This window comes from Myxine glutinosa, chromosome 5, assembly GCF_964187855.1.
Source record: "Myxine glutinosa chromosome 5, kmMyxGlut1.1, whole genome shotgun sequence".
NCBI classification, from domain to species: Eukaryota; Metazoa; Chordata; class Myxini; order Myxiniformes; family Myxinidae; genus Myxine; species Myxine glutinosa.
Window position 1 is genome coordinate 165526620 of NC_136265.1, and position 24232 is coordinate 165550851.

A 24232-nucleotide genomic window follows, 5' to 3' on the forward strand; every position below is an offset into this window, starting at 1 on the left:
TGATTTCTTCAGTTATGAATAAAAAAGTTCATTTGGAGAAATTGTTTCTACATAATTTGTAATTCATTGAAATGTGCCATTATTGGGAGGGGGTGAATACTTTTGCAGGCCACTGTACATTGTAGCAATCTATGTTTCCTGTTTATAATTCTCTTTTTAAGGTACATGTACTTGGTGACTTGGGAGGCAGAACATTAGATGAGTGCACTCGGCGCACGATGCAATTTGTAATTTCAACTGGCCTATCAATGAAGATAAATTTACATGGACGAAATGGCAAGAAGGCATTTGGACCTTCACACTTATTTGAAGTTGTTTGCAGTAAGTAGTTTTTTGCTTTATTATATTAATATTGGTTAATTGTGTCATTAATATTGTTATGTTTTTGGGATATGGATGAAATACCTTATAGTGGGGCGGCTTAGCCCAAATATTCAAAAGAATTGTGCATTTTGTGATACAAGCACCAAATTTGGCACAAATGTACATTAATATGTTGCGAACATTTTCAGATATTGGGCCACTTGAAATTCCGTAATTTTTTTTTTCAAATTTTTTCAAATTTCGTAATTTCAAATTTTTCGGGTGACACCGTCACAATTTCGGTCTTCGAGGCCGGCCGATAGGCAAAGTGTGACCGGAAGGGACGAGGTTCTCCTGACCACATGGCCCTCGATCTGGGAAGCGAGAGGCGTTCCATTAGTGGACGCACCCCTCACGCCCGACTTTTGGGCGGCCCCGGCAGGCCGTTTGTTTTGACGTTCCGTGACAGGCCCCGCACCACCACCTCCGGGCCGACCGGAAGCTTGTGCTGAGTACATCATACCTGAACAACTCAGTGAGGCAGAACACAGCAGTGCACACCAGGGTGACCCCTTCAGTGCATAAACCAATTAACCTGTCCACTGCAGGGCATATAGAAATGAAGTTATTTTCTGCATATAATAATAATATAAGTTCAGTTCTATATAACAATTTCTGTTATCACCACTACCACTACAACTACCACTACTACAAGCTTTGTCTGGAATTTTGTGGACTAACAGACAAACAGACATACAGACAAGCTGGGATCAAAACATTACCTCCTTCCACCATTGAGTGTAGAGGTAAACATCATGGAAATTATATCATGCCCTAGATTTAATTCATGCTTACCCGTGTATTTGCTTCACTGGTTCACAAGGTCTTTTGCATACATGTAATTTAGACTCTCGTCTTCATTGCTGACCACACAATGTTCGCAACATATTAATGTACATTTGTGCCAAATTTGGTGCTTGTATCACAAAATGCACAATTCTTTTGAATATTTGGGCTAAGCCGCCCCACTATATCGGCCGGCCTCGAAGACCGAAATTGTGACGGTGTCACCCGAAAAATTTGAAAAAATTTGAAAAAAAAAATTACGGAATTTCAAGTGGCCCAATATCTGAAAATGTTCGCAACATATTAATGTACATTTGTGCCAAATTTGGTGCTTGTATCACAAAATGCACAACAGGTTTGCTTTGCTGCTACACTATTAATGAAGTTCAGAATGTGTAGGTTTAGAATGCTCTGAGTGTTGCGAAGAAGAAGAACCCACCTTGATGTAAATTATGTTAGGCCGACTGTCCGGTGTGTCTCCAATCCCTCCATACGAGGGGTGGAGCTATGCTAATTAGGTAGGGCTTAAGGATAAACCCCAGTCTGTAATTGCCCTGTGATTTTTCCCTTCGTTGTTATTGCATCAAAAGGGCCGCCATTACAATAACTACAACAATCGCACTATAAATGGACTCTTTGCTCACAACGCCACCAGGTCAGACAAACCCGGCACATTTGCTGATCGGCGCGCAAGCCCCACCTCACGGTGAACGACGGCATCCGAACATTCCCGAATGGAGATTGGACTCCACCACTGACAACTCATAACGGGAGGCCACGCCCCGGCCTTCATGATTGAGTTGCGCTCGGTGATTGGACGTCATTGTCATCGTGGAAGATTCGAGAGTGAAGGGAAAAGAACACGGTCTCGCCATTTTGTCTCTCTCTGTCCTGGTGCTGGTTGGAGGTAGTCACATTTCCTCCTTGTTTCGGCTTGGTTGCTGTCGGGTGGTCTTTGGTTCGTGTGCGCTCTTGGGAAAGGGCTGGTGAGAAACGGTTGATCGGAACAGTCGGAACTACAAGGCACAGGATCGACGTCGGTGTTGGACTGGGTCTGCATCGTGTTTCCTCCAAGAGCGCACTCCGCACCATTTTGTGCATTTCCCGTGCGGTGGTTTGGAGGCGACGAGCGACCAGCAAACCTTACCAGCTATTTGGGGATGCAAAGCTGAGTGCTGGCCGATTACCAAAGCATTGTTTATTTTATTTTACTTTTGTTTTCCCCGTGTTTGTATACGAGTCTGATTGGAGACGGCTCAATTAGGAATCTTAGTTTTTACCTGACCTTTCATTGTTATTTGCATTTATTTTCATGAAATCATTATTTGTCGAATTTTACTTTCCTTGTGTTGTGGATTTTGCTGTCCCATCGTTGTGTTTGTGGGTTTGGATTAACCCCTGCGTGTGTTCCGATCAGATAAGGCCTCGAACCTTCCCGCACGCGTGAAAAGACAATACCGCCAAGTTGGGTATACATACATTTCTGAGTAAAGCTCGTTTCGGCCATTCGTCCTCTTGGGGTCTTAACCCTGGGGACATGACAATATTATGGCAAAGAATGAGATTCTGGCTTATATTTTTAAGTATTACTTTACAAATAGCACAGATATTTATAATGAATTGAATACTAAAAATGGTTAAATATAGAAGCGAGCAAAATATTTTTTATTTGTATGACTTTTTTTTTTCATTGAGGATCGATCAAGAAGAACACACAGACGTCAGACTGCAACAAAAAAGAGATTGAAACAGCTGTTGCAAAGTGGTTGATTGGCGGGCGAGACAGGGGCGGTAACAGAGCCAGGCGAGTGGAAGAAGCCTGCAGTAAACAAGCCAACAGACCACCTGACCTCCCTATTGCATAAGCAGTAGTTTTTCGAGCTTATTCTGCCTCATTTTTGCTTTTGCACCCTCTGCTCTTTCCCTGCTCAATCCCCTCCATTCCTTCATTTTCTCCATGTTTCCCTCTATTTTGTCCCTCATTTCTGCTGTTGATGTGTTTCCCTCCTCCACTCGCATTCTACTGTTCTTTTCGTTTTGTTACATCCTTATCTGTTCTATTTTGTAGCTCATCAATGAGCCATTAATGATCTTGTATAAAAATAGTGATTAAATACACAGACCCAAGAAATAAACTGTGAATATGAATTAATGAAATATTAAAATAGTATGAATGGTTGGAATGGTGAGAATGAAACCTGAAGCATGTTCAAAGATGACTAATATTTACACAACCAAAGCACTTGCTGTGTGAAAGTTGAGCAGCATGTGAAAATATGAACCCCCCCCACCCTGGCCCAAGCATGAAAATTGAAGACCAATGAAAATCTGGACCAACGGGCCCACGAGTGCATCAAAAATCCTGTAAAGATATTTATGTGATATTCAGAATTTATTTCACAATAATAAAATGCTGTACTAACTGAAAATAATTTTCCCAGCAATGGATGTTCAGGTGAAATAAAATATTTTCCCCAAATATCACTTTTTATTTCCATTGTTTTTTGTTACAATTTGGACCACATCACCACCAAAATGCATATTTTGACATGTACTTTTCAAAATTTTCTGGTGGAGCATGCCCCCGGACCACCCACCCTACAAAGGAGTACTTTTACTTTTTGAAAGCTTTTGCAGTTCCACCCATGCCCCTCCTTGAACGCCTGTCCACAACGTTTTGAGATATCCTGCACACAGAAATAGACCAATGGGTGAAAACAACTGCTGTTCACCTTTGGACAAATCCCTCTTGCTGCAGGCAGCTGCTCGTTTTGATCCTTGCTGGGACTCCAGCAGTGCCGCTGATGCAGTCAGTGGTCGATGGAGGTTAGAGTGCAGGAGTTTTGGAATTTTTGCCAGGATGCCGGCGATAACTCGCCTACTCTTTGCCAAAGTCACCGTGAAATCTATAACATCCACTGACGAATGCAAAAGCAGATGGACCTAGTTTAACTCTACCCAACGCAATACCATCAACAGCGGTTGCTAATGAGGTCTCAACTCAAGGTTGCCCAATTGCTTCTCCTCCCATGCAAGAGAGATCTTCACAGGGTAGAACCAGGGACCACCACCAAAATTGGCAGTGTACGTGGTCACATGGATTTTCACAAGTTCACATACACACCAGTTCCTGACAATGCTGTTTCTGTCCAAACATCTGCTAGATGCTTATAAGGACACTTTTATAGCCCAATCGCATTCAATCTCACCTCATAACGATGTTTTACATCGTTGCTAAGATTTTACAGGAAATTGAACGACACACGGGCGGCCTACACAACAAAAATTATGAACAGCATCACTTAAGGATCTTAAGCAATGGCGTTCAAATCGTTGCTAAGGAGTTGTTTTCACCGCGCTAAAATGACGGCGGCCCTTGCTAACGGGAAGTAATTGTATTAATAACATTAACTTGGACTAACGTCCATCAAGGTACACGCCACGCAAAAAGATCATCGTCGTTATACTTATAGGCTGGAATAGCCCTTTGAAAATTACACCCAAAATGAAGAAGAAGAAGAAAATTCACGACTGGGCGGTGTACTCGGCTTCGTTGCTCCAAAGGAAGTACATCTGTACATTGAGTGGCTCGACTGAGTTTTGCGTATTTTTTTACATTAATTGGCGATTATTCTTTATTAATATATTATTTTAAAATATAAACTTAACAGGTTGAGCCTATTTTAAATTTATTAAATTTATTCGGTGAATACAGTGGAAGGCAGAGAAACACGATTAGCAACTCGGAAAAGTATTAGTAATATTATTTAATAATCGTAATTAGTTGTAACATAACCGCAGCTTACTTACCCTGGCAGTTAACACTTAACATAATCTTATCGGAAGGAATAAAAAGGTAGTAAAGGAACAATGTTATTTTTGTCAACAAGAAGAAGAAGAAGATTCCTGTTGTATTAACGGTTTTAGGGCGAACGTCCAGTGACTGTATTCTACAAACATATAGTGATATACCGTGTATATCTAAAACCTGAAATACTAAATTCTCCGGAAGATCGACTTTATGAAGAACACTTTGCAGATCCTCGCACCGTGCACATCCCTACGACAAGGCCTACAGGATTTGTCTTAATCAAGGTGAGCGAGAAAACCTTGCCTAACTAGGCCCGAAGTACCTACCCCAATGAACGAAAACCCGTCATCATTGTCATTATCATTATCCATCATCATCATCATCATCATCATCATCATCATCATCATCATCATCCACATCTTCCATCATACGGAAGTAGTACAGTAGAAGGTTGTCGTCCTGTTGAATCTTCCGGTCATTGCTTTGGTCGGGTTGGTAGACGTCACATCTATCTTTACATAACTTATAACGAGGTGTGTGCATGCGTGTTGGGTACTCGGGGTAGAATTTAGACAAGTACTTTGTACACCAGACAAGGAACTTTGGCGAAGGAGGAGGCCATTTGGCCCATCATGCCTGTGCTGCACCAACACCAGCATCATCACCCATCCACATACAAGCAAGTTATGCACCATGCACAGTGCACACAGACCAATATCCCGTTCCTCATACCCCTCTATCTCCAATGCATCCAGGTATACCCATATAAATGCCATTGAAACTTGTCGACCCCCTCCACCACCACCACCACCTTTCTGGGCATACCTCCGACGGAAAGACCCCTTCCGTAAAACTATCTTAACTCTTAATTTTTTTTTTTACCCTCAATCCATGGACCTTGGTCCTAACACTGTCCACTCTGCTGAAAAAACTCCACTGCACCGATCTTATCCACACCCTTCATTGTTTTAAACATCTTGATCAAATCCCCTCACCTCCTTTCCAATGACGTGTATAAAACCCTGTCTCCTTCAGCCGCTCTTCATAGCTGAGTCTAGCTAGACCAGGCATTGATCTAGTAGCTCGACACTGAACCCTCACTATGGCAGCTATGTCCTTCCTGAGCTGTGATGACCAAAACTGTACACAATATTCTAGACTAGCAGAAGTACCCGGCATTGCCGGGCGAGGGAGGGGAGAGGGAGGGGAACGGGGGGAGAGCGAGCCCCTTAGTAAAGCGAGCGATTTTTTTTTTCATAGCGTTTCATAGCGTCATAGCGTTCATATCGGTCATAGCGTCATAGCGATTTTTTTTGTCATAGCGTTCATATCGGTCATAGCGTCATAGCGATTTTTTTTTTCATAGCGTTCATATCGGTCATAGCGTTCATATCGGTCATAGCGTCATAGCGATTTTTTTTTTCATAGCGTTCATATCGGTCATAGCGTCATAGCGTTCATATCGGTCATAGCGTCATAGCGATTTTTTTTTTCATAGCGTCATAGCGTTCATAGCGTCATATCGTTCATAGCGTCATAGCGATTCTTTTTTTTCATAGCGTCATAGCGTTCATAGCGTCATATCGTTCATAGCGTTCATAGCGTCATAGCGTCAGCACGTGATCGCTCTGAGCGGATCAGCGCCCACCTGCTCTGATTCCGTTGATTCCGTGCGCTGAAATGCGCTGAGGTAAATATGAATAAAAAATATGGATCGTCAAATATTTTGAGTTCGGCCATGTTCGTCCCAGGCTCAATGGCCATGTCTATGCCAAATATCAAGCACGTAAGCCTCTCCGTTTAGGAGTCTATCGGTAACATTACACACACACACACACACACACACACACACACACACACACACACACACACACACACACACACACACACACACAAACTGTGTTTTATATATATAGATGGGGCCCTCACTAAATTATACAATGTAAAAAACCTCTTGATTTACAATTGATCCCCCACGAATACAACCTAAAACCCAGTTTCCATCCACGTAGCTACCTGACCAGCCACTCCACAAGCCCTTACCTTGGCTAACGACCTCATATGTGGTACCTTATCAAATGCCATTTGAAAGTTCTACACAAACAACATCCGCTGCACTACCCTCGTCTACCCAATCAGAAACCACTTCTTAGAACGCCAATAAATTTGTTAAGCAGGATCTCCCTTTTGGAAATCCATGCTGACTGCCTTTAATTAGTTTGTATTTATTCAAATGTTTTAATATTCGTCCCTTAATTAATGTCTCCAACACCTTTTAGGGTTGAGAGGATAACCAATGTTTGGCCAACCTACTCGTAAATATTGGAAGTGATGGTGCGACTGCAACTGATGGAGGAAAGCTATTTAATTACTGAGTTACTCTTTGACTGAAACAGTTCTTTTGTAGACAAGTATAACTTCTCAACCTCTCACCGTAAACAGCTTCAGAGTTTGTCCTTTAGTTGCTTGGTGTAATGCTGGAACAAAGAAGTGATTGGGTCTGAAGCTACTAGGCCGTTAATGATCTTGTAGTCTTCATTCATGTTACCTTATTGGCGTCTGCAGTGAAGGGAGAGCAAACATATCCAGTTGTGAGTCTTTCTTGATATGAGAGTTGATCGAGTTCTGGTACTAGCTTTGTCACTCCCCGTTGCACCCTCTATCACAGTGGTTCCCAAACCCATGGTCGCGACCCAAATTACCCAATGTGAGTCGTAAGGATGTTCCTGAGGGTCTGAAAAAAGAAATATTACATTGTTATAAGGGAATTACTTCACTGGCACAATATGAAGGATTATTGAAATAGTAATTAAAGTAGAATAGTTAACATTGCAAAAAGCCCCATAACAATGGAGAGGAGCTGGTGAAGCCAGCAGCAGTGGCAATCGTGAAAACTGTTTGCGGAGCAGATGTTGCCAAGAAGATTGAATCGGTACCACTTTCTGACAATAGCATCAAACATCAAATTAATCTCATTTCAGATGATATTTTGGCACAACTGATTGTGGCACTGAAAAAAGCAGGAAAATTTTCGTTGCAGACGGATGAATCAGTAGACACTGCAGGTGATGCTCAACATATGGCTTTATTTTGGAAGAATTTATTTTCTGCAATGCCCTGTCATATGTACCACCACTGGAGAAGACATCTTTAATATGATGAACAACTTTTTCAAGAAACATGATCTACACTGGTTTAATTGTTTGGCTGTGTGCACTGACGTTGCTCCATCTATGATGGGAAGTCGTTTGGGTTGTGTTACTCGTGTTAAAGCAGAAAGCCCTGATATCATAATAATTCACTGTTTCTTACATCGGGAAAACCTTGCCACTCAATGTTTACAACCGAACCTCCATGTAGTTCTCAATCGTGCTATCCAAGTTGTGAATTTCGTCAAGGCCAGGGCTTTAAACCCACTCATTTTTCCATAAAATGTGTGAAGAGATGGGATCACATCACCAGGTCTTGCTGTTCCACTCTGATGTTCGTTGGCTCTCTCTCTCGAGGGAAGATTCTCAGAAGAGTTATTGAACTAAAAACGGAAATTGATATTTTTTTGACGTGAGAGGAGACATGCACTGGCAGACTGCTTTAAAGATGCTGCTTGGCTGGCAAAGCTTGCCTATTTGGGTGACATCTTCATGCACCTGAATGAACTGAATTCAGACATGCAGGGCCATTTTCATGCCATGGTGGACATAGGTGAAAAAATTGCCTCATTCAGTCAGGAAACAGCTTGCTCTTTGGAGTGAAAAACTGGCTAAAGGAAAAATGGCTGCCTTTCCTGAACTGAGTGCTGTGCTGGAAGATGCTTTGAAAATCACCATTTGTTGAAATTATGGTATTATGATACTGTATTTAGTGTACAGACAAAAGCATAGCCCTAGCCCCAGCCAATGAAACTGCCTCGGTAGCCTTTTGATGACGTGAGGAGGAAAATCCATCCATCGTTTTGCTTTTCTTCTCTTTATTTTATTTTAGGATTGTTGGCGGTATGGCCTGCGGATTGGTGTTGGACCCCAGACGGGACTTCCCGGCTTGGCTTTCGACCCAGGGCGTCAGCTCCCGTGTGGCTCAGGTCGTGGAGCGGGAGTTGGGGATTGGAGATTATGAGGCGCTGCTGGCGTGTGCAGAGAGTGCTCAGGTTCGCTCCGAGTTGTTCGTGCTGGCCCGAGAGCGGCTTTCCTTCGCCACATACGCCGTGCTGAGACGTGCCATTGAGGGTTTGGCCTCCAGGCGTCAGGACGGTGTCGAGGCAGCTCACGGAATCGATGCCCTGAGTCTTCAGCCATTCCTGAGTGGTCTGCTGGATTCCATGGTGGTGCTTTTAACCACTGTGAGTCAGGAACTCTCACTTTCCGCGCAGAGACTCAGTTCCTTGGAGCCTGTGATTTACGGGCAAACGGCAGTGGAAGCTGAGGTTACCACACAGGCATACGCGGTCTCAGAACCAGGTTGGATGGTGTGGTCACTCTTTTTTATCTGCTTGCAGTTTTTTTGCTATTTCTCTCAAATTTGTGCCACCACTTTTTGTTTTCATTTTTCTGTTTTTACTTCACGTGTGAAGCGCATAGTGTGGCAAAGCAGTTGGTTCACTGTGTTTGGCTGTCTGTCTGGAGTCGTGATCAGGGAAGTACTTGATTCCATTCGAATGTTTTATTTTGAATAATGTGGAACATGAATCAGAACATTTGGATGAAACTTGGTGGATGATTTCAGTAGGTGACAAGAACAAGCCAATTCGATTTTCTAGTGAGTGCCGTTCTAGTTTTTTTGTTTTTTTATGTTTTCACCCTAGTCTGTCTGTCTGAACAGGGTATCCCAAAAGGTTGTGCACAGATTTGGCCAAAATCTGTTGAACAGGTTGGGTGTGTGACAAGGATTCATCTATTTGATTTTGGTGAAGATACGAATTCGGATCCGGTTACGAAAGGTTTTTTTATTTTATGTGTGATTTTTCACCATTGAGAGATGGGGCAAAAAACAATATACTGTATAACACGATATTTCAAAAAGTTTTGAGATGAGTTGCAACAAAACTAGGTGGATGAGTTGGGTAGGTGACAAGAACAAGCCGATTAGATTTTAGTTCAGCTCTAGATCCATATTCGGCCTTTCAGTGGGATACAAAATGTAAACTGCTCAGCCTGGCGGAGCTATGCACTCTACTGAGTGTTGTTCTAGTTTTTTTATGCGTTGCTCCCAATGGCAAAGCTACTTATACATTACTAGCAGGAGTACCGGGCTTTGCCCAGGTAAAGCTCTAATCCTGTTGGCATTTTGAATACATTTTTATTTGTGGGGGCCTGAAACACTTCCCTTCCCACTAAGGAATGGGGTCTGAGATCATTTAATATTACCTTCCACATATCTACAAAGGCCTAGCACACACTATAGAGTGATTTAAAAAACTAGAACAACACTCTTCGACGTCACGACGTTGACCGATATGCCTCCACCCAGTTATCATTATAAGACTTGTACCAAGTTCGATTTAAATCCATTCAGCTGATCTCAAGATATCACATTTTTACCTGACATGACCTCTGACCTTTGGCCTTTCACCTCAGGACCCCAAAATCGTATCAGGTCATCTTTACCTCATTATACATACCTGCACCAAGTTTGACTAATACCCCTTCAGCCGTTCTCAAGTTATCGCGGTAACGAAAACCTATCACGGAAGGACGGACGGACGGATAACCTGAAACCATAATGCCTCCGGTGACTTCGTCAACGGAAGCATAAAAATCCAAATATTTTTTTCAACTTGTTTTGCCTGAAACACTCCCCGGCACTCACTGATGAACCTCTGAAAGTTTTTACGAAGATCCGTTCAACCATCCCTGAGAAAACTGGTGACACACAGACAGACAGACAAACATCTCTCTTGTAGTATAGATTTACAAATCACCAAGAACTATACAAAGTGACTGTTCAAATGACATGGTGGTATTCTTTTGATTGATATCATTTCTTGACTTTGTTGGAACTCTAATGGCAAACACAGGATTGCAATAAGTGATGCAAGCAGCATTTGGTGGTGTGATATAATGATGTGATGTGACAATGTCCCTGGAGGAGTGATACAGATCACACTGAAGTTTTGCAACACTGGGCATTAAGCCTCCACATAACCAGGCAGCTGCAGAAAAACCCAATTGAACTGGATGACAAACACAACCCTCGTCAAGGAAGATTCCATGAAGAAGAGGGAAAGTCGAAAATTTGATCTGTTAAAGAGGACAGAAAGAAGATTCGGGAAATGCTCACTTACATGTAGTTCGTGGGCCAAGGTGAAAATTTGTATCATCTCGAGGGACAAAAGGGGAGATTTTTTTTCTGAAAGCCTAATTCATATAGTTCACAAAAATGATGTGGGGCATCTGGGATGATAACTAAGCACCAACTACCACCTTATTGGTGGCTATGGTAACTTATAATAGCATTGAGATATTCCAAAGTCATATGAGAGACTCAGTCATTATTTACATGCGTTAGATCCAGTGTAGATCCCAAATTGTGTCATCTGGATGGCACAATTATGACGAAAAAACCCCAAAATGGCCAATTTCTAGACTTGACCTTGAATTTGATGTATGATCTTGACTTCTAAGTGTAATAAAAATAATAATAATAACTCATTTATTTTGTATAGCGCTTTTCAAGAAGCCCAAAGGCGCTTTGACAGAGTGGAAAACATAATGCATAACAATACATGAAAGTATACCAAGTATACCAAAGTAATGAAAAGTATACCACCATGAAGGCCATCATCCATCACAGCTATGGGTTAAGATTAAAAAATCATGTTGATAACCCATCCAGTTATTGAAATATGATACTTTCTGTATTTCCATAGATTTTGCCTTTGTCACCATATCGGTTGCTACAGCAAACCTCAAAATTATCTGTATTGAACAACAACATTGAAGTCTCAGAGTGACTATATCCTGTACCAGAAACAGTAGTGATAGATGTTTCAGCTATCTTGTGAAGGAACTTTGGCTGAGATTGTGTCAAATCCCGGGGCGAGACTAATAAGTGCAGAAAGTGGGAGCGATCAATGAGAGGAGAATGTTCCTGCTTTACTCCTGCAAAATGTATCTTAGCCTGAATTGCATCAACATGATTTCACATAGATTGCTTTGAAATGACGTGTTGAACATTTATTTGACACTCATTTAGTAACCATGCTCGTGTTAATCTGTGTATGATAAGCCCTGTTGATAAGCTGGTATTCTCTTGCAGAGGCAATGATTGGGACAGGATCTGAAAGTGAGACTCACATACAGGAATGTTCGTCAAATCAAGTACTGAATGCTGACTTTGTGAAAACGGAGCCTTTGTCATCAGGTGATATGTGGCTGATATACTCCATATGAGTGTTCTTATTTGTCACCAAACGCTCGTGGCAGCGTGAAGTGTCTTCTGTCGTGATTTTTGAAGGTCACGTGCAATTAAACTGATGATGTTTTCCTTTCGAGGTTGACAGGTGCTGTATGTGATTGACTCGAGTAACAGGAAGTTGGGGGAAATTTAAGGAAAGCAGTGATGATCTTTTATTAATTTTGAGGGAAAAGAAAACCTGTCTGTTAGCCCACCATCGGTAAGCTTGCCTACTGGCCTGTACTACCCAGAAGGTAGTAGGGTATGTATAATAATTAGTGAACGTTTCCGCCATTGAGAACCAACCCAGGAAAGGTCACCATTCTGCAGCATTGCTGTAGGTAAGTTAGGGCAGGAACCTGGAATCTGGTTAAGGTAGGGCACTTGGCACACAAGGGCCTGCTCTTTCTGATGGGTGGATCTCCACTTACTAGCAGCATCAGGATGTTTAAAATTAGGTGGGGAATCTAACTGAAGACAAGTTGGCTCTCGTATGGGATCAGCACTCCCCTGCAAGCCAAATACTATTATTTTATACATTTTCCATTTTCAAAACAGTTGTATTCATGTTCTTGGGAATTATTTGAGGAACCACTGATGACGGACCTCTGGTAGCTTTTATATGTTGCTGTGTTTGAGCCTGGGCACTAACTGCTGAAATCTAGCTATCCGACTTCTTCCCAACATCTTTGTTCCTTTCATACTACTTTCTACTTTTTCAGAGTTCTCTTTTTTCATTCTAATTCTTGCTTTTTCTTTGTCCCTTTTTATATCCATCTGTCTAAGGAGAAGTCAATTCTTGCAGTAAGTTTTCTATAATGCTCACTTGACTGCACCTGGATGGATTTGAGTGCAGAGGAGTAGCAGCTGAAACTCGAATCCGATCCAGGTTCCTCCTGATGACTTCATCCTGTGTTGTTGCAGGCAGTGAAGTTGTCCGAACAGAGCTGGACTCTGCGGTCGAAGAGTGCAGACTGCATATAGCCAAGCAATGCCACGTAGTGATTCTGGATCACTCACAGCTGAACCATGACAAAGCTCAAAGAGGGAAAGGTAGGTGAGCCTGGCTCGAGCTTAAGCCCGGCTCCTCATTGTTTATCAAGAGAGCTTTTCAGGGAAACTACCAAACACAGAGACTCAAATTTACTGTTGTCTCTACTCACCTTTACCCGCCCACTTGCATTGTGGAATATTTTCCAAAAATATCGCCAAAACTGAAATTTTTCTCGTACATCTCCAAACTGAATCTTCATTGAAGGAAATGCTCCTTCTTTTAAAAGCTTTTAAAATCATTTTAAAATGCTTCAGTTTCATTATTTTTCTTTCATGAGTACCCCAAGTATTTTTCTTTGTGACAATCTATTCGTTCTCCACTTATTTTTACAAATCTGTCTATCACCTAAATATTTTACAAATCTGTGTATCACCTAAATATTTTACAAATCTGTCTATCACCTAAGCGCTTCGTACACCAACTCTCCTCCCGCACCTGGCCAAGTTAGCGGCACCACGTTTTTCTGTGCAACAACAACAACAACATGCATTTTAACGCCATTTTCCCTGCTAGAGCGGGGGTTAGCCTTGCGGTCCCCATGACAATCTTCTCCATTTTGCCCTATTTTCTGCATCTCTTCTTGTTAACCCCCTTGCCCGCATTTCTTCTTCCACCATCTTTAGCCAAGTCTTTCTCGGTCTTCCCCGTCCTCTACTTCCTTCTACATTCATTTCCATCACTCTTCTCAACCAGTCACTTTCATCCTTCCTCAACACATGACCAAACCATCTCAACCTGTTCCTCTTCACAGCATCAATCACAGGCTCTATTCCCATCATCTTTCGCAATTCATCATTTGTCTTCCTCTCTCTCAACGATACTCCGCACATCCATCGAACCATTCGCATTTCCACCCTTTCCAACCTTCGTTACTGCTCTACGTTCATTACCCATGTCTCGCTCCCATAAATCATAACACTTCTCACACATGCAGCACACACCTTTCCCTTCAGCTTCAACGACACTCCCCTCCTCATCAGCACGCCACTCAGTTCCCGAAACTTCTTCCATGCACATCTCACTCTAGCAACCGTTGCCGAGTCTGATCCACCTTCTCCATTCAGCATGTCTCCGAGGTAGCAAAATGTTTTCACACCTTCCAGCTTCACGCCGTCTCCAAGATCCAACTCAACATTTCCTCCATCTGCAGCTCCCTCTGTGCACACCTTACATTTGAATGTAGCTGCCACACTGGTTAATGACCATCTCAGACCACTACATTTTTGATGAACCCACTCAGCGCACATTGTACATTGAATGGAGTTCACTCCGACACCCTTCCTGCACACAGCACAGGGCCACTTCCCAGTTCTTTCCACCTCACCACATGCTTTACCACTTGCCATCACCTTCGTCTTTCCGATATTCACCTTCAGACCTTTTGTCTCCATACATTCCTTCCACTTGTTCATCTTTTCCTTCAGTCCATCCATGCTTTCCGCAATCAACACCAGATCATCTGCATACAACAACTCCCACGGTAAACCCTTCTTTACGTTCTGAGCCAGCACCTCCATCACAGCTACAAATAGTAGTGGACTTAGTACCGACCCCTGATGCACTCCCAGCTTCACCTCAAACTCACCACTGTTCCCGTCCTTCGTCCTTACAGCTGTGCGTGCTCTCTCGTACATTGCCATCACGACTCTGATCAACAATTCCTCCACTCCTAACTTCCTCAATGCCCATGTCAATACTTTGCGTGGAACCCTATCGAATGCTTTCTCCAGATCAACAAACCCAAGAAACAACTTCTTCTTCTTCTCCATGTACTTCTCCTGCAACTGCCTCACAATGAAAAGCGCGTCTGTCGTTCCCCTTCCTGGCATAAATCCAAACTGCATTTTGTCGATCTTCACTTTCTTCCTTATCCTCCTCTCCAACACCCTTTCCAATACCTTCATTCCATGCTCCAATAACTTTATCGCTCGGTACGAGCCACACTCCAGAGGGTCACCTTTCCCCTTGTACAGAGGGACGAGGGTACTCTGTTCCCAACCACTGGAATGCGGCCTTCTTTCACCACCAGATTGCAGATCTCTGTCATTCTCTTCACACCCCAATTTCCTGCTGCCTTCAACATATCTCCCACAACTCCCGTCGGCCCTCCCGCTTTTCTACTCTTCATTGCTTTTATCGCTTCCTCAACTTCCTTCTCAGTTATCTTCTCTACCGGTCTTAAAGCTGGGTTACTCTCTATGTTGCCATCCCATTCATTCTCTGTATTCAACAGCATTTCCATATATCTTTTCCATCTTCCTTTAATTCCATCTGGGTCCACAACGATTTGTCCCACTTCATCCTTCAAGCAACTCACCCCCATCACATCACACCTCTCTTTCGCTATCTGCTTTGCAATCCTGAATACTGCTCTCTGACCCTCTTCCGAATCGAAGCGTTATCCGAACATTTTCCTACACGCCTCCTGCGCCTTTGCTACCTCTTTCTTTGCAGCCTTCTTGGCTGCCTTATAACTTTCATGCTCTGCTGTTTCTGCTCCCGTACCCTTTGCCTTCTGCCACTCCTTGAACTTCTTCCTCTTCTCGTCAATCCTCTTTCCAACTTCATCATCCCACCACCATGTTTCCGAGTGCCGCGGTGGTCCTTTTGTCCATCCACATACCTCACCAACGGCTCCCAACAGACTAGCTTTCATGGACATCCAACCACTTTCAAGCTCAACCACATCATCCTCTACCCCACTCAGCCTCTCTTTTAATGCCTCCCTTGCTGTCACCTCTTTCAACCTCCACACCTTCATTCTCGGTTGGTACTTGACCCGCCGAGCTCTCCTCGCACCTTTTACCCTTATGTCGCAGACAACCAAGTGGTGCTGTGAAACAGCCTCCTCCCCCGGAATCACCTTTGTGTCCCGGAGGTGCCCCCTATCTCGCCTACACACCATCAGGTAGTCAACGGTTGTCGTCGACCCACCTGACGTGTATGTAACAAGCTTATTATCCTCTTTCTGGAACTGAGTATTACAAATCAACTAATCAGCTCCATCAGGAAACTCCAAAATCCTTTCACCTTCTCCATTTCTCACACCATATCTGTAACCCCCATGAACTCCCTCAAAACCATACATACTCCTTCCCACATGTCCATTTAGGTATCCTCCTACCACAACAACCTCCTCATCTTTCACGTTTTCCATCAGCTTCTCGATCGCACACCAGAACTTGTCCTTCTCTTCATCGCTCCGACCAACCTGCGGAGCATATCCCGAGATGACGTCACCAAGAGCTTTCCAATCATCATTTTCACCATCATCAACCTATCACTCACTCTAGTCACACTCACCACACTGTCTCCAAACTCCTCAGAAAACAGGACACCAACACCATTCACGCCCTCCAGGCACCATTGCCACACAAACTTGTATTTCTGTCCCTGCCTACCCTTCACCATTCTCACACCACTTCCCTTCCATCTCGTCTCTTGCACACAAAATATGTCCACTCTTCTTCTGACCAATACTTCCACCACTTCTCCTGATCTCCCTGTCATTGTCCCTACATTCCATGTCCCAAACCTCAGAAACCGATCTCCACTTCGGGCTGTACCCTGCCCATATGTAGTTGTAATTGTCATGGTTCTCTTTTTGAGGCAATGTTTTTATGGCCGGATGCCCTTCCTGACGCCAACCCTCTTAGTCGCCTCTTACGACACGCAGGGATACGGTGTACCTATTCTAATCCAGGGTACACACTGGGAACGTTTTTCTGTGCCTTCAACAAAAATTCCTTGTACCCATCCCATGATCTTTGTCCCCATATGTCCAGTTTGGGAATCTTGAGAAATCCTGTTTGCAAATTTGTTTGCTCATGACAGTCAAATCCCATTCACATCATTTCAGTGTTAAGCCCCTCCATAAGTCAGTACACTATTACACTCCACCATATCTCTGACAAGCCTGCGTCATTCCAATTCCACCCCTTCTATGTGTTCATCACTTCATGTCTCCTCTTTCTGCATCTCCGTTCAAACCACCTTCTCAAAGTTTCCTCCTCGGGCCACCGTCTTAAAGCTTTCCCCCTCAGCTCACCATTCTTAGCTTTTCCCCTCGTCCCGTCTTCTCCGTGCTTCTTGCCTGGCCCCGCACCCTCCCATCTCCCATCTCCCCTCTCATCCCGCATAAAAAAATGACGAGCACGATGGCGGGCAAGAGCGATTGCACTCCTTAAACATGAGTCTGCATTTGGTCCTCTTTTTTCCCACCTGTGCAATCAACTTCCACATTCTCTTCAATCTCATTCTTTCCTCCAATTCTTCAAGACTGCTTTTCACCAACATCTCAGAACATCCCCCATCCAAAACCATTATCTTTTATATCCCATTAACCACCACTCTGACATCCCCAAGCCCACCTTTTTCGAAATTTCCAGTTTTTCCTTCCTGAGAGTTTGTTTCTGTATTCATATTGTCCACCCCATGCATCCTCCAGGGATTATCCTGGAGGATTTTAGCAATGGGAGAAAATCTCCCTGTGTACAAATCAATGAGATTTTTCCAAACACGATGGGATTATACAAAATTGTTTTGAGATAAAATTTTACTCACGCTCGTCAAATCATTATTCTCGGGGTATTAATTAAAAATAAATATGGTCAAGAAAACAAAGACTTGTGTGTTTCTTTCTGTATTCAAATAGACGATCTCACTCCCTGTGGCTTTTATTGCGTAAATGATTAATCATGCCACAGATAAGTTTAACACATAAGTTGCCATGAATTAGCACATTTGATCACATTTAATAATACTGATTGAAAACATCAAAAGTCATGTTGTTTGATCACATGACAATCTCCGCCTCCCTGAAGATAGATTGTTATCATAAGACAAGAAACAATGGTCTTAACCTTAGACAGTAAATCATCATCATCACCGTCGTCGTCATCGACAAAATCGACATCATCATCATCGACATCGGCCACATCAACATCGGCCACGACGACATCGACATCGATGACGGCATCGACAACGACGACCACATCGACGACATCGACATCATTATCATCATCGACATCATCATCATCGACATCGGTGACATCGACATCATCATCGACATCATCATCATCATCGATATCATCATCATCATCGACATCATCGACATCATCATCGACATCATCATCATCGACATCGACATCGACATCATCGACATCATCATCATCATCGACATCATCGACATCATCATCATCATCGACATCATCATCATCGACATCATCATCATCGACATTGACCAGTTTCCAGATGCCGATATATGTCGGGTTATTGTAGTCATTTGAAATTATTTGTACCTTGACTTGGACTGTTGACTAACTTCTCCGATCTACATTTTGTTCTGATCGGCATCATATTTCTTTTTTTTTCTTTTTGTATACAGAGTCGAGGCTCGTGAAAGAGCTAACATTTATCAAACAAACAAATCAAACAAGCAAACAAAGCATATAAAAAGGGGAGCGGTCGACAAGATGGGGAGAGAAGGGGAGGAAGCACACAAACACAACATTTGAGAGCAGGGACATCGGGAGATGTGTGGGAGGGAGAGGGCCTGGGGGGAGGCAGGATAGGTATAAAACGCAAGGACACCAAGGACTTCCAGGAAAGAAGTCAAAAGTCACCTCAAAAAAGTGGATTTGGGGTGAAATTAGCAGGGGTAGAAAAGATCAAGGTTTTGGATTGGGGAAGATAAGAGATGGTGGGGAACAGCCGTTTTAAAGACCGGGGGGAGGAGTGGGATTGAATAGAGTGAGGGAGTTTGTTCCAGAGGCGGGAGAAAAGAGGAATGAAGGAGTGAAGGTGAGCAGAGAGTCTTGATTTTGGCAGTTTAACCATAAGAGGGTTGCAGGTAGATCTTGTGTGACCTGTAGGAATATTTGGGGGACAGAGCCCAGAGAGAGCTGGGGGGGCAAGGCCGGAGAGGATTCGGTAGAAGACGGAAAGACCACCAACCTGCCTGCGGTGAGTAAGTGAAAGGCCCTCGGAGATAGCATCATCGCGGGAGATTCCAATGATTCTGAACGCTTTGGTTTCAACAGCGTGAAGACGAGCTAGGTGTGAGGCAGGAGCACCAGCCCAGAGGGGAGAGCAGTACTCCATTGAGCTGCGGATGAAAGCCTTGTATGTGGTGAGGAGCTCAGGTGTGCCAAGGAAGGACTTCGCACAATGGAGGATGCCCAGTCGGCGACTGGCTTTGGAGGCCAGCTTGGAAATGTGGTTTTCCCAGGAAAGATCATGGCAGATAGTGAGACCCAAAAGCTTGAGTGACAGAACTTCTTGGAGAGGATTATTCAGAAAGTAGATGGGAGGGTTGTCCAGTCGGTCTTTTCGGAGAGACATCGTAAGAGTGTGAGATTTGTCAGGATTGAAAGACATGTTCCACGTGTTTGCCCAGTCTGTGATTTTGTCCAGGTCTGCAGAGAGTGAGGAGGCTGCAGACTGCCGATCTGAGGGATGAGGAATGGAGCGGCAGAGAGTGGAGTCATCAGCAAAGAGATAGAGAGGATTTTCAAGAGAGTCAGAGAGATCATTGATGAAGACCAGAAAAAGCACAGGGCCCAGAACACTGCCTTGGGGAACTCCAGCCTGAACAGGAAGAGGAGATGAGAGAAACACATTCAGGGCCACACGTTGACTACGACTATAGAGGAAGTCCGCCAGCCATGCGTGGAGATTTCCATGGATACCAAAGGAGGAGAGTTTGGTGAGCAGAGCGGGGTGTCAGACCGTATCGAAAGCACGTGATATGTCGAGGGAGACAGCTCTAATTTCCTGTTTGGCATTGAGGACCTCCATCCATTGTTGAGACAGCAGAAGCAGCATGTCCAGAGTAGAGTGACCTGGTCTGAAACCAAATTGATGATCAGAGATCAAGCCATTGGAGAAGAGGAAAGATTTCATATCTGAAGCAATGATGGATTCCATGACTTTGCTGATAATTGGGAGAAGGCTGATTGGTCTGTCGTTGCTAGGATCTGTTTTTGCACCTTTTTTGTGCAAAGCGGTGATGTTGGCTGATTTCCAAGCAGATGGCAGTTGACCTTGAGCAAAAGAGAGGGTGAAGAGAACAGAGAGAGGGAGTGAAAGAGCGGAAGAACAGGATTTTAGGACCCGTGGGCTGATGCCGTCAGGTCCAGTTGCAGAATCAGAGTCGAGGTTTGACAGAAACTTTCCCACCTTGTCAGGAGGAAAGGACACGTAGTCCAGGAGCAGCTGGGTACGACTGGGTACGGTGGGTACAGAGAGGGATGGGTTTGGGACACAAGATTTAGAGGCAAACAGAGTTGAGGCATTCAGATTTCAGCATTCAGCATTCATATCTCAGCCAGTCTCCGAATTTAAGGACCCAGCTGTCTTGAAACGTTATTAAGGTTTTGCCGGAAGTAGCTGTCTGCACTGTGGCGGCCCTGGCCACGGTCCCGCTTACGCCCTGCACACGTTCACTAGCTGGATCATCCTGGTTGTCCTCAGTGTTAGAACTACTGCTGGTACCTATAAAGAATCGTTTTATACTTTGCCCATCAGGCTGTGGTTGCGGAGGTCTCTTTTTCGGCGGCATTTTCGGAAAAAGCGTAATCCAGAAACTACTGCAGACAGCGAACACGTGGTTGCCGAAAAGCCGTCGTTTAATGCCGCAAAACATTGTCACGGCTACCTTAAAGCGTGAAAGCGAAATTAAAATGACTACGGTCTGTTTACAGTTTAGAATAGCTTCGTCTTTGACAACTTCCAGACCTGACAAAAGCAGTTGTAAGTACACTATTTGAGCCTGTTTCGCCTAAATACTATACCGCGACAACTGACACGCTCTATGCGATTTTTTTTATCGCTCTGGCCAAAATTATATGCGATATTTTCCAACTTTATGCAAGAATATCGCGGAATCGCGGCCAAAGTCAATCCCTGATCCTCCCTTATCCCTCTTTCTTTTCCACATCCAATGTTTGTCCAAGTCTCTCTCTATTTTGTTCTCCAACTCTGTTGTTGGTGTTCCACACCTTTCCTCCCCCACTGCCCCCCTCTCTACTGTTCCTTTTGTTCTGTTGCATCCTTATCCGTTCAGTGTTCTAGCTCTTCCACAAGCCTTGATTCTGTATACAAAAACGTTTTTCTATTCCACTTTATTTTTCTATTTAACCCCATCCTCATTATTTATTAAACATGTATTTTAAAGTGTATTCTCTTTCAAAGTACATGTTTGAGGTCATCTCCGGTGGACTCATGTCACCCGTTAGGGAGACAGAGTCCCTTACAACATGAAATGGACACAGTATCAACCTTGAAGAATTTCAATTGCTGTTTCTAAATAGAGTAATGATCACCAATGTACCCATTTTTTTCCTCATTAACTACGGAACCAAAGCTGATGTTACACATCTTACATTGCAGGTGCATGGAACAGTGGTTTAGTTTTATCACGTGTTAAAACAATTAATGCAAATGAAGCCAACATTTGATTCTGGTATCTATTAAACTGCAATGATATTCTGCTCAAAAATTAAAGTTGCTTAAAATTTATTTTTAAGAATTAAAATTAAAAATTAAATTTTGTACTGTTTTATTAAATTATTTAAAATTCATTATTAAATTATTATTTTTTAATTCTGCAAGTTGCCTATGTGCTGTTGGCTTGTTTAATCATGGCCGACGACTTTGCAGTTCCATCTGTATGTGCCAAAGAGGAGCAAACACAGACTGAGAGAAGCTTGGAAAGCAAAAAAGGTTGGTTATGACTTGAATTAGCTTTGCCCTCTCCCAATGCTGCTGGTAACATGCTTTGCAATAGCATTTTCTGTTTGTGTTATTCTAAGAGTCTGAGTTTGGTTGTGATCTCCCTCCAGTCGAGAAGACCGAGGATTCAAACATGCACAATATTGCAACAAGCGCTGTCTCTATCGACAGCCATTCAATCCAACATGCTTCATTTACCACTCGGTGCCAAACCGAGCAAACGGAGCGCTTTCCCGGGCTGAATTGCTCAGGCGGAGCATCGTGGGACAATCCCGGGAGCAGACGACCAGAGATCACAAGTGAAATGTATCGTCAAGAAGCATCGTTTTGCAGGCAGGATCCGGGATCCCTCGGAAGGCCCGAAGATTTTTGGCCAACGCCTCCAATGTATGTGGCTCCGCCAGACAATGAGTCGACCGCGGTCCGAGTCGACTGGCATGTGTCAGCCGTTGCCGACACGGCTCGAAGGGCAGGTGCAAGTAGTAGTAGTGGTGGAAGGAAAGGTGGACGGGGTTGCTATAGTGAGGAACGGCGATTTCGCTGTGAGGAGTGCGGCATGCGTTTTGGGCAGTCGCACAAGCTCGTGCGTCACATGCGACGTCACACAGGAGAGCGCCCCTTTTCCTGTGACTCTTGTGGCAAGAGATTTTCGCGCTCCTGTAACTTGGCACGACATCGACGCACACACGCCCGCACGCTCGGCTTGCCGTAAGTTGAATGCGTTTGGTGATGCACCTGGTTTTTTGCACGAATCGAGTGACATTTCATTGCCATATCTTTATTTTTATTTTTTTGAGTTTGTATCGATATAGGTATTATTTTTATTCCTCTCTATTTGAGTTTCCAGATAGCTTGATGAGGTATTGCCTGACATTAGTAATAGTTGTGGCTTTCCAGTACATATTGTAATTCTTGTGCCTGTGTTTTACTGTGTTGGCAGACCTACTGTATGAACAGAGTGGCTAAGAACGAAGAGTTGAATTGCACAGTTGGCTGCTTTCATTATTTATTTATAAATTTTCAAATTGATCCATGAACTGAGCGGCATTGAGCTGTTGGGATGTCTGTCTGCGTGTCCTCATCATTCGCCTTGAAGATCCTCCTGTCCAGCATAAGCTGTTTATGCTAGGCCCATTGAGCTAGCTCATATGGTGAGAGACAGCTGCTACATGGTGCTGTTTATAATTGGAGTGTAACAGGTTGACCTTTCGATGCTGTTGTGGGAGTGAGAAAGACTCCAATTCATTCATTCATTCCCCTTGACTTTTGTTCATTAGGAAGAGTATAATAATCAATTTTGTGCCACATTAAAGTATAAGTGGTGTCTGCAATTGATTTAAACGAAGAACATATATTTGTTTGAAAAGGCGAAGCATTTGAATGTTTTGCTTTGGACCGATATTTCATTCTACTCGCATCACTGACGTACCTATTTTCACAATGACTGTAAATATGTGTGAAACTCTGATCCCTGACCTTTTTTTTGGCAATCACCTTTTTGGTAGTATCATCGTCGTTTTGTTTTTTTGAACCATTTTTACATATTACCATTTTCAGTACATGCATTTTGGGATGCAAACCTTTAATAAAACAATATTAAGCTGACCAGTTATGAGGTGCATTGGTGTTGGTGTTGGTGCATATAGAGAAAACACTGTTCTTGGTTCGTTTTGTATGGCATTTTGTTCTAACAGCATGCCTCATTAAATTGCGGTGCCATTTATACGTAGAGTGCATGCATTAATTATTGGGGTTCATTTTGTATTTCTTTCAAATTTGTCATCAATCCTTGCATTTGTTCTTTGGTTTGTGAAAACAAACATTTGTTGATTTGGGTTGCAATTTCAAGCTATTTTTTATCTTGTTACATTAATATATATATTCAAAGACTAGTTTTTCTTTTATATGCAGTTGTTAGTTCTCTGGCACAGATTCCCTCAGTTAATATTATCTCTCAAACATGCCCATCTATTGCTCAAACTGGTTTACTAATACAATCTTGTCATGTTCGTTGATGTTGTTGCTTCAACTTAAAGTAAATTATTTTTTTTCAGAAGGGAAGCCTGGAGGTATAATAAACTTAGCAAAAGTAGCCG

The 24232-nt window shown here is 43.3% G+C and overlaps 2 protein-coding genes across 2 annotated transcripts in view; both read left to right on the forward strand.

The window, feature by feature from the left end:
• The window catches only part of LOC137426794 (uncharacterized), a 150189-nt gene extending 146556 nt beyond the window's left edge, over positions 1 to 3633 (forward strand). The window contains exons 12-13 of the mRNA XM_068115692.2: positions 162 to 321; positions 2845 to 3633. Of these exons, the coding sequence (XP_067971793.1) occupies positions 162 to 321; positions 2845 to 3014 (330 nt within the window). The 3' untranslated portion in view covers positions 3015 to 3633. The remainder of the gene's footprint in view (positions 1 to 161; positions 322 to 2844) is intronic.
• A 1056-nt stretch (positions 3634 to 4689) lies between these two features.
• LOC137426800 (uncharacterized) lies at positions 4690 to 23741 on the forward strand. Its single transcript, XM_068115714.2, has 7 exons — positions 4690 to 5244; positions 8942 to 9414; positions 12212 to 12316; positions 13274 to 13402; positions 22065 to 22127; positions 22247 to 22844; positions 23077 to 23741. The coding sequence occupies exons 2-7, from the start codon at positions 8955 to 8957 to the stop codon at positions 23087 to 23089; spliced, it is 1368 nt and encodes a 455-aa protein (XP_067971815.2). The 5' UTR covers positions 4690 to 5244; positions 8942 to 8954; the 3' UTR covers positions 23090 to 23741.
• Positions 23742 to 24232: the final 491 nt, after the last annotated feature.

Excerpts from the sequence above, each read along its gene's own strand:
- LOC137426800 (XM_068115714.2), top strand. The coding sequence starts at position 8,955 with ATGGCCTGCGGATTGGTGTTGGACCCCAGACGGGACTTCCCGGCTTGG. Across the intron at positions 13,403-22,064 it reads CAAAGCTCAAAGAGGGAAAG|TTCCATCTGTATGTGCCAAA; the intron begins GTAGGTGAGCCT and ends ACGACTTTGCAG. Across the intron at positions 22,128-22,246 it reads AAGCTTGGAAAGCAAAAAAG|TCGAGAAGACCGAGGATTCA; the intron begins GTTGGTTATGAC and ends ATCTCCCTCCAG.